Source organism: Oncorhynchus nerka, linkage group LG7, assembly GCF_034236695.1.
Source record: "Oncorhynchus nerka isolate Pitt River linkage group LG7, Oner_Uvic_2.0, whole genome shotgun sequence".
NCBI classification, from domain to species: Eukaryota; Metazoa; Chordata; class Actinopteri; order Salmoniformes; family Salmonidae; genus Oncorhynchus; species Oncorhynchus nerka.
The window spans coordinates 50,921,219-50,941,648 of record NC_088402.1 but is presented as its reverse complement, the minus strand read 5'-3'; the positions used below and the strand labels follow the sequence as shown (position 1 = coordinate 50,941,648).

At 42.2% G+C, this 20,430-nt stretch overlaps 1 protein-coding gene across 1 annotated transcript in view; it reads right to left on the bottom strand.

The window, feature by feature from the left end:
• Nucleotides 1–20,430, bottom strand: part of nup210 (nucleoporin 210) — a 59,762-nt gene that overhangs the window by 21,756 nt on the left and 17,576 nt on the right. Inside the window, exons 12-29 of the mRNA XM_029663937.2 lie at nt 18,783–18,938; nt 18,337–18,547; nt 16,609–16,754; nt 14,252–14,470; nt 13,914–14,087; nt 12,512–12,704; nt 12,254–12,360; nt 9,898–10,002; nt 8,981–9,082; nt 8,567–8,695; nt 8,142–8,269; nt 7,791–7,926; nt 7,632–7,694; nt 7,008–7,187; nt 6,841–6,921; nt 6,557–6,688; nt 6,084–6,242; nt 521–612 (exon numbers count right to left, since the gene is read on the bottom strand). Coding sequence (XP_029519797.2) covers nt 521–612; nt 6,084–6,242; nt 6,557–6,688; nt 6,841–6,921; nt 7,008–7,187; nt 7,632–7,694; nt 7,791–7,926; nt 8,142–8,269; nt 8,567–8,695; nt 8,981–9,082; nt 9,898–10,002; nt 12,254–12,360; nt 12,512–12,704; nt 13,914–14,087; nt 14,252–14,470; nt 16,609–16,754; nt 18,337–18,547; nt 18,783–18,938 — 2,513 coding nt within the window. The remainder of the gene's footprint in view (nt 1–520; nt 613–6,083; nt 6,243–6,556; nt 6,689–6,840; nt 6,922–7,007; nt 7,188–7,631; nt 7,695–7,790; nt 7,927–8,141; nt 8,270–8,566; nt 8,696–8,980; nt 9,083–9,897; nt 10,003–12,253; nt 12,361–12,511; nt 12,705–13,913; nt 14,088–14,251; nt 14,471–16,608; nt 16,755–18,336; nt 18,548–18,782; nt 18,939–20,430) is intronic.

The following is a 20,430-nucleotide window of genomic DNA, read 5'->3' as shown; positions in this document are numbered from 1 at the left end:
AGCATACTTCCAAAGTTGGCTAAAACGGTTAAGGACAACAAAGTCAAGCTACTGGAGTGGCCATCACAAAGCCCTGACCTCAATCCTATAGAAAATATGTGGGCAGAACTGAAAAAGCGTGTGCGAGCAAGGAGGTTGGCAAACCTTATTCAGTTACACCAGCTCTGTAAGGAGGAATGGGCCAAAATTCACCCAACTTATTGTGGGAAGCTTGTGGAAGGCTACCCAAAACGTTTGACCCAAGTTAAACAATTTAAATGCATTGCTACCAAATAGTAATTGAGTGTATGTAAACTTCTGACCCACTGGGAATGTGATGAAAGAAATAAAAGCTGAAATAAATCACTCTACTATTATTCTGACATGTCACATTCTTAAAATAAAGTGGTGATCCTAACTGACATAAGACAGGGAATTTTAGCTAGGATTAAATGTCAGGAATTGTGAAAAACTGAGTTTAAATGTATTTGGCTATGGTATGTAAACTTCTGACTTCAACTGTAGGTCCCTATTCCCTTACCGGTTAGTCTGGAGTATGAGCCCAGAGTTGGGAGCCATCAGTATCTCCTCAGCCTCCACAGCTGGATTAAGCATGTGCAGCTTGTCATAAACCTTGATCAAAGGGAAGAGTTGACGGCCTAATTAACTGGAGGTTTTTACCCATCCTTTGATGTTTGGGTCTTCGTGACACGACATAGTCTAATGCAGTTTGAAGTGGATGCACACGACACGTCGCAGGCCAATCTGCCTTCTTATCACTTTACAAAGTTACACTTTAAAAAGGAGAAGTTAGCTTGTTTTACAACCAAATCTCTATTATTGATGTAAATGGCACATTATAGAAGGGCCCAGAAACTTTTTTTAAAATAGCAATTTCACTTGTTTTTGAGAAACGTACCCCAACCAGCGATTCACTTCCACCTCCTTGTTGTACAGTATGGGGGATTAGAAAAAAAAACAAAGGCTCCAAAAACACCCAAATTCATCCGGGTACAAACTGAAACGCTCTCAGTATAGTGATGAAGGTATTTAGAGGTCGTTCACATGAAATGGTGTCATTACGAACTGCAGCGTTATGTTTGTTTGAGAACCGAGCGATACCTCTTCGTCCATTCTAGCAGCAGGCTTCACAGAGAGCTGTAGTCTGGTTAGGGGAAACAGCTCGAATCGCACAAAATGGAGTAACATTACGGATAAAGTGTGGAATTACGCAATTTCATGTGTACAACATCTAAAGACCTGCATCACGATACTGAGATCCATTTCTAAAAGAACGTATTTGGGCGTTTTCGGGGACCCCGTACTGCACAACGAGAATGGAGGAAGTGAATCGCTGGTTGGGTTCAGTAAAAAAGATAACTAGTGAAATAGCAAATAAAAGGGTCCAAATACTTTTAACATTATATTTACATAAAATATATGGTTGTTTAAAAGCAAACTTCTGCTTTAAGTATTCGACCACAATCAAAACATCATTGATTTACATTCTGACTTCTCAGCATGTTTTTTGTTCACTTTCAGTTTGTTTTTAGGCTGAAGGGAACAGGAAAACAAGCGGAGGTCCATAGATAAGCACTATAAACTGAGTAGTCGTGTCATATATTTCTGAGACAGTGTGATCCAGCCACACAGAAAAACCAATCGCAGTGCTGTGTCTGGGTATGAACACCAAGAGAGGTACTGTGTTATGGTAGTAGTAGTATACTAATTTCTCAAATCCAGACCTCTAGGCCAGTAGTACTACTGATTTTCATTGTTAAGCTTTAATAAGGGACTGATCCAGACCTAGGACACCGGAAGATTGAGATCTCTGACCCATCAGTCAAATAACTACAAGGGAGAAAAGAAAAACAGCGAACCTGGGATATGAGTTCCCCTGGCATATACAATACCAGTCAAAAGTTTGGAAACACCTACTCATTAATAAGGTTTTTCTTTATTTTCACTATTTTCTACATTGTAGAATAATAGTGACGACATCGAAACTATGAAATAACACATATGGAATCATGTAGTAACCAAAAAAATAATAATTATATTTGAGATTCTTCAAAATAGCCCTTTGCCTTGATGACAGCTTTGCAAACGATTGGCATTCTCTCAACGAGCTTCATGAGGTAGTCACCTGGAATGCATGGTAAGAAGAAGGGCGGGGGGGTATGCCTTATGGTTAACGAGACGTGGTATGATCACAACAACATACAGGAACTCAAGTCCTTTTGCTCACCTGACCTAGAATTCCTTACAATCAAATGTCGACCGCATTATCTACCAAGATAATTATTTGCGATTATAATCACAGACATATACATCCCCCCAAGCAGACACATCGATGGCCCTGAATGAACTTCATTGGACTCTATGTAAACTGGAAACCACATATCCTGAGGCTGCATTCATTGTAGCTGGGGATTTTAACAAGGTTAATCTGAAAACAAAAAACTCCCCGAATTTTAGCAGCATATCGAATGCGCTACCTGAGCAGAAAAACATCCTGGACCATTATTACTCTAACTTCCACGACACATACAAAGCCCTGCCCCGTCCTCCTTTCGGAAAATCTGACCACGACTCCATTTTGTTGCTCCCAGCCTACAGACAGAAACTAAAACAGGAAACGCCCGTGCTCAGGTCTGTTCAACGCTGGTCCAACCAATCTGATTCCAAGCTTCAAGACTGCTTCGATCACGTGGACTGGGATATGTTCCGCATAGCGTCGGACAATAACATTGATGAATACGCTGATTTGGTGAGCGAGTTTATTAGCAAGTGCATCGGTGATGTTGTACCCACAGCAACTATTTAAAACCTTCCCCAACCAGAAACCATGGATTGATGGCAGCATTCGTGCAAAACTGAAAGTGCGAACCACTGCTTTTAAAATCAGGGCAAGGCAACCGGAAGCATGACCGAATACAAACAGTGTAGCTATTCCCTCCACAAGGCAATCAGTCGCAACGGCTCAGACACGAGAGGTACAGTGCCTTGCGAAAGTATTCGGTCCCCTTGAACTCTGCGACCTTTTGCCACATTTCAGGCTTCAAACATAAAGATATAAAACTGTATTTTTTTGTGAAGAATCAACAACAAGTGGGACACAATCATGAAGTGGAACGACATTTATTGGATATTTCAAACTTTTTTAACAAATCAAAAACTGAAAAATTGGGCGTGCAAAATTATTCAGCCCCTTTACTTTCAGTGCAGCAAACTCTCTCCAGAAGTTCAGTGAGGATCTCTGAATGATCCAATGTTGACCTAAATGACTAATGATGATAAATACAATCCACCTGTGTGTAATCAAGTCTCCGTATAAATGCACCTGCACTGTGATAGTCTCAGAGGTCCGTTAAAAGTGCAGAGAGCATCATGAAGAACAAGGAACACACCAGGCAGGTCCGAGATACTGTTGTGAAGAAGTTTAAAGCCGGATTTGGATACAAAAAGATTTCCCAAGCTTTAAACATCCCAAGGAGCACTGTGCAAGCGATAATATTGAAATGGAAGGAGTATCAGACCACTGCAAATCTACCAAGACCTGGCCGTCCCTCTAAACTTTCAGGTCATACAAGGAGAAGACTGATCAGAGATGCAGCCAAGAGGCCCATGATCATTCTGGATGAACTGCAGAGATCTACAGCTGAGGTGGGAGACTCTGTCCATAGGACAACAATCAGTCGTATATTGCACAAATCTGGCCTTTATGGAAGAGTGGCAAGAAGAAAGCCATTTCTTAAAGATATCCATAAAAAGTGTCGTTTAAAGTTTGCCACAAGCCACCTGGGAGACACAGCAAACATGTGGAAGAAGGTGTTCTGGTCAGATGAAACCAAAATTGAACTTTTTGGCAACAATGCAAAAGGTTATGTTTGACGTAAAAGCAACACAGCTCATCACCCTGAATACACCATCCCCACTGTCAAACATGGTGGTGGCAGCATCATGGTTTGGGCCTTCTTTTCTTCAGCAGGGACAGGGAAGATGGTTAAAATTGATGGGAAGATGGATGGAGCCAAATACAGGACCATTCTGGAAGAAAACCTGATGGAGTCTGCAAAAGACCTGAGACTGGGATGGAGATTTGTCTTCCAACAAGACAATGATCCAAAACATAAAGCAAAATCTACAATGGAATGGTTCAAAAATAAACATATCCAGGTGTTAGAATGGCCAAGTCAAAGTCCAGACCTGAATCCAATCGAGAATCTGTGGAAAGAACTGAAAACTGCTGTTCACAAATGCTCTCCATCCAACCTCACTGAGCTGGAGCTGTTTTGCAAGGAGGAATGGGAAAAAATGTCAGTCTCTCGATGTGCAAAACTGATAGACATACCCCAAGCGACTTACAGCTGTAATCGCAGCAAAAGGTCCTCAGAGCATGCGCAGACCAGCTGGCTGGTGTGTTTACGGACATGTTCAATCAATCCTTATCCCAGTCTGCTGTTCCCACATGCTTCAAGAGGGCCACCATTGTTCCAGTTCCCAAGAAAGCTAAGGCAACTGAGCTAAATGACTATCGCCCCGTAGCACTCACCTCCGTCATCATGAAGTGCTTTGAGAGACTATTCAAGGATCATATTCACCTGCACCCTACCTGACACCCTAGACCCACTCCAATTTGCTTACCGCCCCAATAGGTCCACAGACGACGCAATCGCAACCACACTGTCCTAACCCACCTGGACAAGAGGAATACCTATGTAAGAATGCTGTTAATCAACTACAGCTCAGAATTTAACACCATAGCATCCTCCAAACTGGTCATCAAGCCTGGGTCTCGACCCCACCCTGTGCAACTGGGTCCTGGACTTCCTGACAGGTATGCCTTGTTAAAAGTTCATTTGTGGAATGTCTTTCCTTCTTAATGCGTTTGAGCCAATCAGTTGTGTTGTGACAAGGTAGGGGTGGTATACATAAGATAGCCCTATTTGGTAAAAGATAAAGTCCATATTATGGCAAGAACAAGTCAAATAAGCTAAGACAAATGAGTGTCATTATTTTAAGACATGAAGGTCAGTCAATGTGGAAAATGTCAAGAACTTTGAAAGTTTATTCAAGTGCAGTCGCAAAAACCATCAAGTGCTATGATGAAACTGGCTCTTATGAGGACCGCCACAGGAAAGGAAGAACCAGAGTTAACTCTGCTGCAGAGGATAAGTTTATTTGAGTTACCAGCCTTAGAAATTGCAGCCAAAATAAATGCTTCACAGAGTTAAAGTAGCAGACACATCTCAACATCAACTGTTCAGAAGAGACTGCATGAAATCAGGCCTTCGTGGTGGAATTTCTGCAAAGAAATCACTACTGAAGGACACCAATAAGAAGAGACTAGCTTGGGCCCAGAAACACGAGCAATGGGCCTTAACCTTGTGGAAATCTGTCCTTTGGTCTGGAGTCCAAATGTGAGATTTTTTGGTTCCAACCGCAGGGTGTTTGTGAGACGCAGAGTAGGTGAACGGATGATCTCTACATGTGTGGCTCCCACCATGAAGCATGGAGGGTGTGATGGTGCTGTGCTGGTGATACGGTCTGTGATTTATTTAGAATTCAAGTCAAACTTAACCAGCATGGCTACCACAGCAATACACCATCCCATCTGGTTTGCACTTAGTGGGATCATCATTTATTTCTCAACAGGACAATGACCCAACACACCTTCAGGCTGTGTAAGGGCTATTTGACCAAGGAGGAGAGTGATGGAGTGCTGCATCAGATGACATGGACTCCACAATCACCCAATCTCAACCCAATTGAGATGGTTTGGGATGAGTTGGACCACAGAGTGAAGGAAAAGCAGCCAACAAGTGCTCAGCATATGTGGGAACTCCTTCAAGACTGTTGGAAAATCATTCCAGGTGAAGCTGGTTGAGAGAATGCAAAGCTGTCATCAAGGCAATGGATTGCAACTTTGAAGAATTGTGTATTGTTTAACACCTTTTGATTACTATATGTTTCCATAGTTTTGATGTCTTCACTATTATTCTAAAATGTAGAACATTTTAAAAAATAAAGAAAAACCCTTGAATGAGTAGGTGTGTCCAAACTTTTGACTGGCACTGTAGGTGCCTGCATAAGTATAGTACCTGGATCTGGAGTTCATCACTGAGCTCTAGTAGCTTCCTCTCCAGTTGTCCAGCCTTTGGGTCGGTGACTTTGAGCACCACCTTCAGCCCTGTCCTTCCTTTAGTCTTCCCTGTTACGCTCATAGCAAAGTTATGCTCTGACTGGAGCTGGAAAGAGGCCTACAAAGAGATAGGCATTTTAATCAGTGAATGAAAGCAGAAATATAGTTAGAAATTAGACAGTAGAAATATCAGATGTTGTTTCTCTGGTGTAGGTGGAGCATCATTTTGTCCTAATTCAGTCACTCTGATACAAAGAATCATAGGAGCTCAAAACAAAAGATCCGACTCATCTATAAATTAATCAAACTAGTTTTTCCACTACACTATTTATGGCTTATTATAGAATCAGTTGAAAACTAAAGTGCCTGTGGCCTTGAATGGAACCTTTGTCACTCATCAAGAAAACCTTGCGATCAAAAACTGGTTCCCACCTCGGCATGTCGTGATTGGAGTTCCAGGATGTCTCTCTTGGTGGTGAACCAATGGAAGGTGAGGCCAGGCAGGGTGTTGCCAAAGGAGAAGGGGGTCTGACTGCTGGTGAGCCCTATCACATACACAGGCATCTAGGAGAAGGGACAGGATGAGGCAACTCAAAGCAGCTCACACGTCTGTAAGTCCTGATATTCACAATATAACGCATCTCAATTAGAGTGAAGTATGTCCTATGGACACTGTCAGAGACCATTTGAGAGTTAATTAATTTATCACGTGTTACCTGTGTCCCAGTCTTCATTCTGGTGATAGGGGCCCGGATGCGAATGGCCCTCAATTGCACAACTTCAACCTCTACTTGATCCTGTTCATAGGAAACATTAGAATAGAAGTACATCACTTTCAGTTAGTGAAAAAGGATGATGTACCGATGATGTACAGGTATTTTACCTGAGAGACAACAACAAGCTTCCCAGTCTCGGCATCGACAGCTTGAACCAGTCCTGTAACCGTGACGTTGCCAATGGCAATGCCCCTGACATGACCTATGTCGTTAACAGATGCCATCTCCTCATTGGCCATGGAGAAGAGGATGTTGGACTGGGGCTGTGGGCCGCCCTCGGATGTGATCTACAACATGGAGACGAGGTAAAGGGTGGTGTCTGTGTGTGTCATAAATAAATATGGTAGACTAGCAGTTTCACGTGACTAGCAGTGAGGATACTGACAGCATGTTCAACTCTTGTCAATGTGGGGTCTTTACATTTGTCAAGGCAATCAAATCATGCACAGTCTGTTAGAATATGTTACTCACAGGGTGTGTGTATTTACAATGACTTAATATTCAGTAATTAAATAGCATGTAGAGAGCTTCACAAATGCAAAGACCACAAATGAGCAGTTGCACAACGGGTAAGCTGGAAAGGCCTATTTTAAAGCGTATGCTGATTCAAATTATTTTCACAAAATGAGATTCTTTAAAACAGGACATCCTGTCTTATCAGTGTGGGGGACAGCAGGGACAGAGACCAGAGTCTTCCCACAATAATCTGAAAATGTAACAATCCAATGTACCTGCATCATGGCTCCGATTATCAGAGTCATTTTCCTGGGGATCAGTTTGAATGGTGGGAACACCTAGAAAGACCAAAACAAAAATGAGTGTCTTTCAACACACATAATATAACATCATTGGACAACATGTTTCAGTGAGTCTCATGAAGACCCTCCTACCTCTATTTGCTGAGGAGCAGACGCAATCTTCCTTCCAGTTTTGTCTACTAGCATAGCAGACACGCTGGTCTGTCCAATTGCTAAGCCTTTGACCAGGAAGATTGCCGTGTCCTTCTCTGAGGGATCTGAAAGTGCTCTGGGGAAAACACAACATGAATTGTGAACTCAATGTCTACTTTACTGAAACGTAGGCAAAATATACATCCCGCGGTGCATGCAAGAGTAATTCCTATCCGTTTCTCCATTCCCAGTGACACAGGCAATGGCAATGTGATGGTCTGCATGTAATCATATCTGCTCTAAGAACAAAACTTTATACTTCTATGATTCATTAATGTAACAGTAACTTACTGCAGAGAGATGATACCGGACGCTGCACTGAGTTTCAGATTCAAAAAGCGGAAATATTTGGCCAAAAAGGGCTTCTTGTTGTCATCCAGAACCCTGACATGGGCTTTCACAGATTTACCAATCTCCACCTGCAAGAAACCAGTTCATGTTTTTTTAATACGACAAGCACTATTTCTGGCTCCAATTGCATTAATCATTTGCATAATTTTTTTTTGTATTACTAAGTATACAAGCAGCTACACTCAAATTCAAGTTGGCTTTATTGCCATGAGAGGATCGACCAACATTCACAGCATCTTAATCCTGTTTGTTTGTATGTATATATCCATTTCTTGAATACTTCACAGTGTGGTTTCAGAAAACCAGTGATACACAGCCTTTGGGTCTCTGCCCTGCAGGATAAAGTATTGAGGATGGCCACTGACCTTGTCAACCACTCGGACATAAACCTCCAGTATGTCTGAGATGTGGACCGTAGCTGTAGCAGGGGCTGGGAAGGCCAGGCAGAGGTCATGAACCATCACCTGCACTGTCCCCGGCTGGACTGGAACCACCTAGAGCACATGGAGAGGCCAGTGATGAAAGGGTTTATATGACGTTTTCATTTTATGTTACAACCTTTCTCAAGGCACACGGATGTTTCATCAATACGGCATTCAGAGCATCACGTCAGCTACAATATTGTTAGAAAGTAGGATGATAATGGGCCAAGGGAGGTGTTGGAACTAAGACAGGTATAGAACACATCATCATACATATATTTAACCATGGTGTGCTAACCCTATAAAAAGTACACTCAAAAGAGAGTGGTAGGCTCAGTGTTCTGTGATTCTCCTCACCTCAGCAGATCCCTGGGCCTCCTGGTACACCACATCTGCTATCCCTCCAACACTGGTGTTGACAAAGAAATACCCAGAGCCCTCCCTCAGGGCTAGGTCAGCCTGCAGGATACACAACAGGAGAAGCCATGGATGAAAGCATGACACCACAATGGACATGATGACAAAGAAGCAGTCAAGGCCAATCACAATATCAGCTGAAAGGTACATGTTTTTCACATCATGGGCCACAAGTAATAATTTGTAATTATAATGAGAATCCATGCAGCAGAACTTATCAGCCATGCTGAGTGGGCCATCTGTGTGAAATATATCAGCCAGGCCAGTGGGCCACCTGTGTGTAATATTTCAAGTAGAGATGGGCAATATAGAAAAAAATCCATATCACAATAAATTGAACGGTAAGTTTATAACATTAATGTGCAGCAAAGTTTAAAAAAAGAAATAACTCCTACTACTACTTTCAATGTTGTAGCTATCAATTGTCCAACCAACAATCAACCATATTAGCAAACTTATTTCATTTCAAACTTCACATTTCTCTAGTAGGGCCTTATAGGTTATTTATTATAATGAACGATATCAGCAAAATGTCCACAATAAGTGTTCGGGGTCTATAAAAAAAAAATTGGTTTATCATACCAGCTCTAATTTCAAGGCATCATAATCCAGTGCTATCAGCTAGTTGGGATCTGTGAGCAGTCAAGTGATACAGAGGGAGACTGAATGAGGGGGTTACATGGCAGCTAGTGGTGCCCAGTGAGGGAAGACTGGAGGACCATAGAAATGGGATACATGAAGCAGATATTACCTTTGACAGCGACAGTGAAGGATGGGTCACATTATATTCTGTCAGCTCTATGCCATACATTTATCTGCAACACTACTGAACATTTCACACAGGCTCCAGTTCTTACCCGCACGTCAGGGTGGTTGTATATGGTGACAGCTTCAGGACTGACGGTTACATCTTCCACCAATAGGAGTTCCAGAGTGGCTGAGACAGGAGTCAGAGGGTCAAACTGCCAGAAAGAGGGTGAGATAAAACAGGATGGGTGCCATGGTTACAGGTGTCAGAGTGACACCAAGATGAGATTACCCTACATGGCGGTGTTCTTAAAAAGTTGAGTTCTGTGGTTAAGGTCAAGTGGAATCATAGGGGAAGTCTTAGTATCAATGGCAAAATTAAATGCTGTACTTTAGTATTTGTGACCCGTTTCAAGAAACTAGGCCTATGTCGCACGTCACTACTTCACAGGAGAGGCATTTGAACATGTTTTTTTTTTTGATAAAATGTTTTTTTGTTGTTGTTGCAGAAATGCCTTCGGGAACACAAACTTTCATGTGCCTTAATAACAAACTTGTATCTGTAAATATTAATGAAATTGTTACATTGAGGGTTGGTTTAGCCATGGAAAAATACAGGAACCTTCCCGCTAGCCATGATTGGTTGAGATAATGGATGGGCTGGACAAGTAGCATGCTTCTGTCTGTAACATGAGCTGCTCAGTATGTGAGGATAATCCTTTCTACCTGCAGCTTTTTTTGAAAGATATCATGAAGAACTGAAAATGTTTTTTCTACTTCTCTCAACATTGCTGCCCTGAAGGTAATAGTGCCCTCGACAAAGTGGGAAAAAGTTGCGATGTACTACTTTCTAGAGGATGATTGTGCCATGCTGACTCTGAAAATGAATCAGACAATGAGGAAATCCCTGATTTAGGTAAAAACATTTGAATTGAACCAGACATGGTAGAGTCTTCTGATGACAATGGTTGGGAAGAAACGGTGTCGTTGTCACGGAAGAAATTGAACGAGTTTTGAAATCAGTGTAATGCCCGGTGGAAGCAGAGAGATGACTGCCAAATGCAGAGAGAGTTCAAAAAGAGAACACAGAAAGAAGACTGTTGTATAAAACACTGGCCTCCAGATTACATCTTCAAACTAAGGGCAACCCTCACATCCATTACAGAGAGGGAGAAGTGTTCATCCATGTATACGGGTAAGTCAAGCTACATTTTCAGATATTATAAGTTTCTAATTCTGTCAGAAAGTCGTTTTCATTGCAAGTTAATGCGTACTGTTAGCTAGCTGGCTCGCTAGCTAATGTTACGTGTACGATCTGTGTAGTAATAGTATTTGTATCTCTGAAACCATTTGCATTTCTAGTTAAAGCCTAATGTTAGATAGCTAGCTAACATTGAACCTAGTTGGTTAGCTTTTGCTACCTGCAGAGCCATGCATGGTAGTATTGCCATGTTCAAAATACCTGGGAAATCCGAAAAATACGAGGTCAAATCATCACTTCAGTGATCTTCAGGTCGGAAAAGTCGGAGCTCTAGAAAGAGGCTCGAGTTGGAATTTCCAGTTGAGTGACCATTCAAATAAATGTTTCCCCAGTTGGAGCTATTCCCCCCCCGAGTTCCCAGTTGAACGCACTGAAGTCGGAAGTCAGATATTTCCGATTTCCCAGTACTTTTGAACACGGCATTAGATTTCAGATTATAGTTCATTGTTTAGCTAGCTAGATGTCTAAACAAAAGACTCCACTATGCAAGTAACAATTTCCCTGTACCGTTGACACCTTCTATATCCTGTACATGTAACAAATAAACCTAGATTTTATTTGATATAGTGTGTGTTTACCAGAGACGGTAATGTGAAGAACATGACATGCATCAAAATCCGATTAGGATATAGGCCAAGGACGAGATCAAATGCATTTTTACTACTACTTTCACACTGTGAATCCTTAAAATAGATGGGTGGGGCTAAGGCTTAAGAGGGTGTGAATATTGCTAAATATGTGTAGACAAATTAGAGCTCTCTGGAATGTGTAGCAAAAACATTCAGGGGCCATTTTCTCAAAAGTGGGGTTACAAGTATATCAACTTTCCAGGCAGAATTATTTCCCCATTGTTCCTCAACTGCAGTGTATGATATACAGTCTTCTAGCTCAGTCTCTCTACTTTCATCCAATGTCAAATTTTACTACATAGGACCGAATTCAGGTGGTGGGTCACATCTGTACAGTTCTTGAAGATCTGACTTTCGGCTCTCATGCCTTGTGTTGCTATAGCAACCTCTAAGCTGATGAAATGTTTATTTTCTGTGGTCACAGGCCACCACACATTCAGCCAACAGCATCCTGCCTGCCAGTCACAGGAAGTGAAAAACCCACAAATGTTCACAATGGCTCTCAAAATGGTGGCTTGTCTACTTACGTAAGATAAGTGTGATGTTTCTCTGCTAAAGGTTGTGTTTCTGTCTTACCGGACTGAGAACCTTAGCAGCCTTGAGGTGGGGGACCTGGTAACTCAGAGCTGTTACTGTGATAGCAGCAGTCCCAGACTGGTGGTGGACAAGGACCGTCTGACGACCTGACACATAAGAGGACATTTCTGTTGGACAAAACTGTTGAAATTGCCTTCAAAAACAACTGGTATTATACCTGGTTTCACCTGGTATTAGACCAAAGAATACAAATAAAATCAAGCAAGGATACCATCATGAGGAATATCAAAATTATACCATGAAGTTTCTTCTGTTTGTTGCTGTCCTGCAGTAATTCCAGCTTCATAGGCATGGTGGGTTCGATACTGGCCAGGGACACCTTGGTCGACTCCCAGACGATACTCAGAGAGCTGAAGTTGTCAAACTTCCTGCCTTGCTGGTCAAAGGCAGCCAGGTCCAGCACAGGGTTGCGGTAGTTTGAGACAGGCACCTGCAACAAATAATGTTACACAGTTCTTCCAACGCACTATTTCTTTCTAAATTAAACTGACAAGGATGAAGACATTCAATTCAATACAACTTTATTTATCCCCCCAGGTGCAATTAAGAAAGGCAGAATGGCAAACTTGACATGATCTTATTTCTTTAGTTATCCCCCACAATGAAATTGTCTCCATCCGTTAGTATGTTCGTTCTCACACACGATCGCTCAAAACAGCACTGGCCCGATTTTGAAGAAACTTCGGTGAATTATGAGTCTTGCCATGGAGATCAAGAATTTACAAAATGAGACTGATTGGCAAGATGGTGGCGCTATTACAAGAGATTGAAAAAGCAAACTTTGAGAGTTCACACCCCTCACCCAGTCTTGATTTTAATTTATTTTACCTTTACCTATTTAACTAGGCAAGTCAGTTAAGAACAAATTCTTATTTTCAATGACGGCCTAGGAACAGTGGGTTAACTGCCTTGTTCAGAGGCAGAACGACATATGTTTTACCTAGTCAGCTTGGGGATTTGATCTTGCAACTAGTCCAACGCTCTAACCACTAGGCTACCTGCCGCCCATGACCTAAGTCATGAAATTTGGTACATAAGTCTCTCCTTACAAGGAACAAAATTTGCCTCAGGGACCCATATGGTTGCCATGATGTATTTTCCACCATATAGAATTTTGTGAAAATCCCGCTACTCTTCTGACACCGAATGACCGATCTGCACTACATTTGATGTGTGGCATCTATGGACAAAGGTCAACATTTTCCAGACTAGTACCTAAAACAACATGGCCACTATTGACCAATAAACATTTACGTGGTCTGGAACAAAAATGCATATAAAATCAGTCAAGAATATTTGTATTGTAACCACTTTTGGTACACATGTAGCAAACACTGTCAAGACTCAATATATGCAAGAATATTCATATCGACCTCATGTGGTGCTCTAACAGGCACATGTTTAGATCACTTGATCCATTTGACTCAGGGATATGAGTCTGGCTAACCCACACGATATCTCAGCAACCACTGGGCCCATTTTTACTCCACTTGGGTGAATGATGCGTCTTGGCATAGATCACTTAATGCATCATTCGTGAGGGACGACGACATGTTTACTGTTGCCAGCCGCCTTTTTTGTGTAGCCAGCTCCTGTGCCAAGTGTGTTTGAATGTGTGCTGCCCTTTTATTTTTCTCACCAGTTGTTTGTTCTGCTGCAGCAGAGGGCAGGTAAGGTCCAGTTGGGGACTTGTGTACACAGGGACCAAGGTGAGGCGAGAGGGAGGGGCGCACACGAACATCACCACTGCTGGCTCCACCGCAGGATAGGGATTGGTCAAACTAGGCTGGTTCCCCACAGTAAGTGCCAACACCTGGAGAGGTAGTTTTAACACGCTTATTACCTGTTCATAACAGACGTATTACCGTTTGTAACAAAGCATTTCATCTACAGTGTATCTTAAAGAGCTAGAACGTTTTTTTAAAGCCTAGGGCCATATTCAGTAGGTGCCGAACAAGAAAAAGCCCATTCCCTCACCTGTTCTCCCAGGGCTCTACAGGTTGCTCGGACCCAGTGTCGGAGGTAGCTGCGGGAGGTGGGCCCAGTCAGAGCCAGGCTAACACTGTTCTCATCCTCAGCCTTTAGGTTCCGGAAGAACTTGGAGGGTTCTAGGACCCAGGGCTTGGGTCCGCCCTCAAAAAGCATGTCCTTAGAGGAGCCCAGGGTCACCAAGGCAACAGAGGCAGGGTCCACAGCCTGCACATGCCAACATGTAGAGCATGTACAGGTTAGTGAATGGAGAAGTGGCATACTGTATTTTGTAGAGTAAAATTATATTTGATGAACATTTACTGCTTATTTTTTGTTAGATGTTTTCTGGATAAAGCTCTCAGGTTTGACCCTGCTAATCCTAAATGGTTCAACTTCAGGAGGTTTTTCAATGAGTAAATAACACATGAGTTCAAGTCAGACAGCCAAACTAGGTCAAGCAGGAAGACAGACAGACAACGTGGTAATAGGATGTTAAGGTAAATGCTACAGTAGCTATTTGAAGGGAGCATAAACTCCCAGATTCCTTCTCAGAGTAAGAGTAACGACAAATCTGGCTCACTCATTAGAAGCTTATCTTAACCTCCTAAAATAACAATTTCCTGGTAATGTACCAAAGAGCACCGTCTTACCATGCACTTGGGTTAATGGGATGAAAACCCATGGTCATGGAAGAGAGGATGCATGACAAAATTATCCATGCATGGGAATGGAGATGCCTCTCTGCTTTACATAAATTGTCCATTCTATGGGCCGAGTTGACATCAATTCCATTACAGTGAAGTACTTGAGCCAAAGCAGCAACAGAGAAAACAAATCAGTGTATTGAGTGCATGAGGGCATAATTAAAATGCACAAAACACTGACGAAACCCAGGAGGTAATTGAACACTAGCTGATCCTTGCACTTCTGCCCTGATCGCAGAGAAAAAAGTGTGTGTGTGTCTGGGTGTTAAAAGGCGCCCGCATATTGGTTCGGTTTGCTCCAAGCAGCTAAGCGTACGTCTGTGCCTCGCATAATCCCTTAAAAGACCGTTGCTTGAAAAATGAGATATTACGGTAATATTACTGTTTGTCCCTCTTGAGACGCCATAGCAACAACATACCCAGCATACACTTCCTCAAATTAGTCAGAATTCATCTATGATAAATAAACTAAATCTGTAGTGTTTTTGCAGAGGCGGTCGTAGTCGCATAATTTTACATCTAACTAAGATGTTTGGTGCAGTAAGTGAAAGACAAACACTTCATTGAAGAATCCCATCCATAGTTCCCACTCCTACTATGAGTAGTACCGTTGACTAATCACCGACGAAGGGGCTTACATCACTGGGGCCGATCTCCCTGCCATCCAGGAGCTCTATACCAGGCGGTGTCAGAGGAAGACCCTAGATATTGTCAGACTCCAGCCATAGACTGCTCTCTCTACATGGCAAACGGTACCGATACGCCAAGTTTGGAACCAATAGGACTCTGAACAGCTTCAACCCCCAAGCAATGACTGCTAAATAGTTAGTTAAATAGTTAACCAAATAGCTACCCGGACTATCTGCAATTAACCCCTTTTGCACAAACTTTTTGACTCATCACATACGCTGCAGCTACTGTTTACTATCCGTCACTTTATTGCTAGTTATAGGTACATATCTACCTCATACCCTGCATATCACCTTGGTACAGGTACCCCTTGTATATAGCCAAATTATCATTACTCATTGTGTATCTATTATTACGTATTTTACTTTTCTATTATTTATCTCTTTTCTTTCTCTCTGCACTGTTGGGAAGGGTCTTTATAAGGAAGCATTTTATTTTTTACTGCTAGTTCACAACTGTTGTTTACGAAGCATGTGATTAATAAAATTGTATTTGAATTTACGTCAGCTACTGAACTTAGACTTCCCTTAAGAAAATGTTGGGTGTGCAAACAGCTAAAAAAACAACAACAACCCTGCCTAACACCAAAATGAACCAAAAGAAATCACAACATTTCAGCAAACTGTTCCGACTGGGAAGCATGCGACAGGCTTTCGCGCAAGTGTGTGCGTGTCCCAATCTTCTGCTAATTAAAAGGTTGGCTTTTCTGCTCTAGGGAGAGTTGGCTGGGAGAGTAGTGACTGAAGATCACTGATCAGATTTGAGATCACCACAACAAAGAGCACAGGTAAAGGTCAACTCATCAGGGTGTGTAGGTGCAGGGGTTAAAAACAAGCTTTACAAAACAACTTCAATCTCAAGTCTCTTTTTATGCTTTGACCGGGGAAGAGGTTGATGTAGACCAATATGAAATGAACGTGTGTGAATAGGCCATGCCTTAAGGTACAGGTAGGGGGGGCATGGACTCACTCTGAGTGGTGGGTAGGCAGCAATGGTGATCTTGGTGCTGAGGTGGACATTGCCGTGGGTGTAGCTGACCGTCAGGGTTGTGTATCCTGGGGCAAGAGCCTGGGCCCGTACCCCACTGCAGTGGTCCTGCCCTGGAGCCAGCCTACCTGTATTTGTATTTATTACAGATCCTCATTAGGAAGCAGCTACTCTTCCTGGGGTCCAGCAAAATTAAGGTAATTTATACCATTTTAAAACATTACAATTCACAGATCTCACAACACAGTGTGCCCTCAGGCCCCTACATGACTACATCCATGTGTATGTATAGTGCGTATGTTATCGTGTGTGTGTGTGCGTATGCATGCATGTGTCTGTGCCAATGTTTGTGTTGCTTCACAGTCCCCGCTGTCCCATAAGGTGTTTCTTTTAATCTGATTTTTAAATCTAATTTTACTGCTTGCGTCAGTTACTTGATGTGGAATAGAGTTCCATGTAGTCATGGCTCTATGTAGTACTGTGTGCCTCCCATAGTCTGTTCTGGACTTGGGGACTGTGAAGAGACCTCGTGGCATGTAATGTGGGGTATGCATGGGTGTCCGAGCTGTGTGCCAGTAGTTTAGACAGACAGCTCGGTGCATTGAATAAAAGTAGTAATGAAGTCAATCTCTCCTCCACTTTCAGCCAGAAGATTGACATGCATAATATTAATGTTAGCTCTCCATGTACATTCAAGGGCCAGACGTGCTGCCCTGTTCTGAGTCAATTGCAATAAGTCCTTTTTTGTGGCACCTGACCACACGACTGAACAGTAGTCAAGGTGCGACAAAACTAGGGCCTGCAGGACCTGCCTTGTTGATAGTTTTGTTAAAAAGGCAGAGCATCGGTTTATTATAGACAGACTTATTCCCATTTTAGCTACTACTGCATCAATATGTTTTGACCATGACAGTATTTATTATTTATTACAAGATTTAGTTGAGGTTTAGGGTTTAGTGAGTGTTTTGTTCCTAAAACAATACTTTGTTTTAGAAATATTTAGGGAGAACTTATTCCTTGCCATCCACTCCGAAACTAACTGCAGCTCTTTGTTGAGTGTTGCAGTCATTTCAGTCGCTATAGTAGCTGACGTGTATACTGTTGAGTCATCCGTATGCATAGAAACTCTGGCTTTACTCAAAGTCAGTGGTATATCATTAATAAAAAATAAATAAAAAGCATGGGGCCTAAACATCTACCCTGGGGAATTCCTGATTCTAACTGAATTATATTTGATAGGCTTCCATTAAACACCCTCGGTGTTCTGTTAGACAAGTAACTCTTTATCCACATTATAGCAAGGGGTGTAAAGCCATAAGACATACATTTTTCCAGCAGTAGACCATAATCAATAATGTCAAAAGCTGCACTGAAGTCTAACACCTGTAGGAAGGGAGAGAGACAGACAGAGACATACGGCTGCAATCCTGGCCCTAGAGGACAACAAAGTCTATCTGTTTTCATACACATCTTACTCAACACAGACACACAACAGACAACAATAAGATGCTTCAAATCCAAGGCTAGTAATCAAATGTAAGTGGTAGATCTTACGCTCCTCTGTGGATCAAGGGAAATTAAAACCGTATTGCCAATCTGAGAAGAACATAAAAGTTGAACACTACAGAGGGTATTTTTGAAGGCTCTGCCCCCAAGCTAGGTAAAGTATTGTCAGGGTTTTAAACTGCAAAGTATGGGGGAATGCCTCACCCTCCAGCAGCTGGAACACTCCCTGTGTCTCCTCCTCCACCTGCAGGTCAAAGTGACTGCAGTCACTCAGCATCACCCGCTGCTCCACTCCCCACTTTCCCCCCTCCCCTAGCAAGCCAAAGATCCGGAGGGGCAGCTCCAGCACCAGCCCCACACGGGCCTCCACCGGGCAAGGAGAGAAGTCCATCCCCACCGGCTCTACCACATACACCTGGGGATGGGAGATAGAAGGGCAGTGAGCTGAAGTCCAGACAACGGTAACAGTTCTTGCTAAATTTTTCGATGGACTCGTTTAATTATTTTAATTGACGTAACATTCTTCCAAACATTATAGATATACTAACCAGTACAGTTTTAATATCAGTTCAAAAAGACGTAAGATATGTAATGAGGTTATTCTGTAAAATGAAGAGTGGGGGGCTATCTATATACACACACGGTCTCACCTTCATTGCGCCATAGTGCATTGGGTTGCGTACATCATGGGCGTACACCACACTGACGCCGATGTCACTGACGGTCGTCATCACTCCTTTGACTGTCACTGTGGCAACGGCTAGGTTAGAGGAGGACCAGCTGAAATTCCCACTGCCTCCTGCTGCCTGGTACACAATGCAACATGGGTAAATACACCAACATCAAGAGACACTTCAACTTTTGTCATTTTGAGCCTTGTACAAATTAGAAGGTAGTAATAAGAAGTCATGAAAGAGGATTCAGAAAATAATTGTCTAAATATTAGCGCTGTCCCCCCCAAAAATAAAAAAATAGGTCGACCAAATACAAATCATTAAAATCCAGACTGAAAATATTTACACAAGAAGCAACCTAATATCACAGTCAACTCGTCATTTAGTAAGATCACCATTCTGCGATTCTGACTGTAAAAATCGCAGTCTTCAACACAATGCTCTTTATGTCATCATAAAGCGTACGGTTTGATGAAATAATTAAGACACAAATTACTAGAGGGAGTCTGACCTTAATCGATTTGACTGTGCTCAGACTTGCGGCACAGTTTTATCATCCATGTTGCTGAAACTGCAACATACAGTGCATTCAGAAAGTATTTACACTCCTTCCCTTTTATAACGTTAGACTTATTCTAAAGGATTAAATAAAAGAAATGCGCTCAATTTACACACAATACCCCATAATGACAAAGCGAAAACAGGATTTTAGAAATGTTTATTAGTTGGGGATTTATCAAACTGGCCTGCTGTGCTGCTCAGTGTGGCTTTGTATCACATTGGTTCTTAGGAGGTCGTGCTAGAAATTGAAGGGAAGAGTTAATTTTTTTAATAGGATCATACTCAGATTCACATAGCTTTGTGTCTCCTATGATCATTCTATTATAGTTGCATTGCAAATTAGTTCATGTAGACAGTCACACAGCAGTTTGGTGTTCCCAGTATTTTTTTAACCAACTGAGCCATCAAGACCACGTTTCAGAGCTACACAAGCAACATAAGTAATCTGTTGATGCATAATGGACACTCCTCGCACTCTTTGTGGCCTCTTTCTCCACTACATCTATACAGTACATACTTAGCCAGTTTTACTAGTTGACAAGTAGCATATAGTGCATTCGGAAAGTATTCAGACCCTTTCTCCACATTTTGTTACGTTACTGGCTTATTCTAAAATCTACATACAATAATACCCCATAATGACAAAGCGAAAACAGGTTTTTACAAAAATAAAGAAAATATTCAGACCCTTTGCTATGAGACTTGAAATTGAGCTAAGGTGCATGCTGCTTCCAATGATCATCCCTGAAATGTTTATAAAACTTGATTGAAGTCCACCTGTGGTAAATTCAATTGATTGGACATGATTTGGAAAGGCACACCTGTCTATTTTGGTCCCAAAGTTGACAGTGCATGTCAGGGGGAAAACCAAGCCATAAGGTCGAAGGAATTGTCCGTAGAGTTCCAATATAGGATTGTGCTGAGGCACAGATCTGGGGAAAGGTACCAAAACATTTATGCAGCGTTGAAGATCCCCAAGAACACAGTGGCCTCCATCATTCTTAAATTGAAGTAGTTTGGAATCACCAATACTCTTTCTAGATCTAGCCGCCAGGCCAAACTG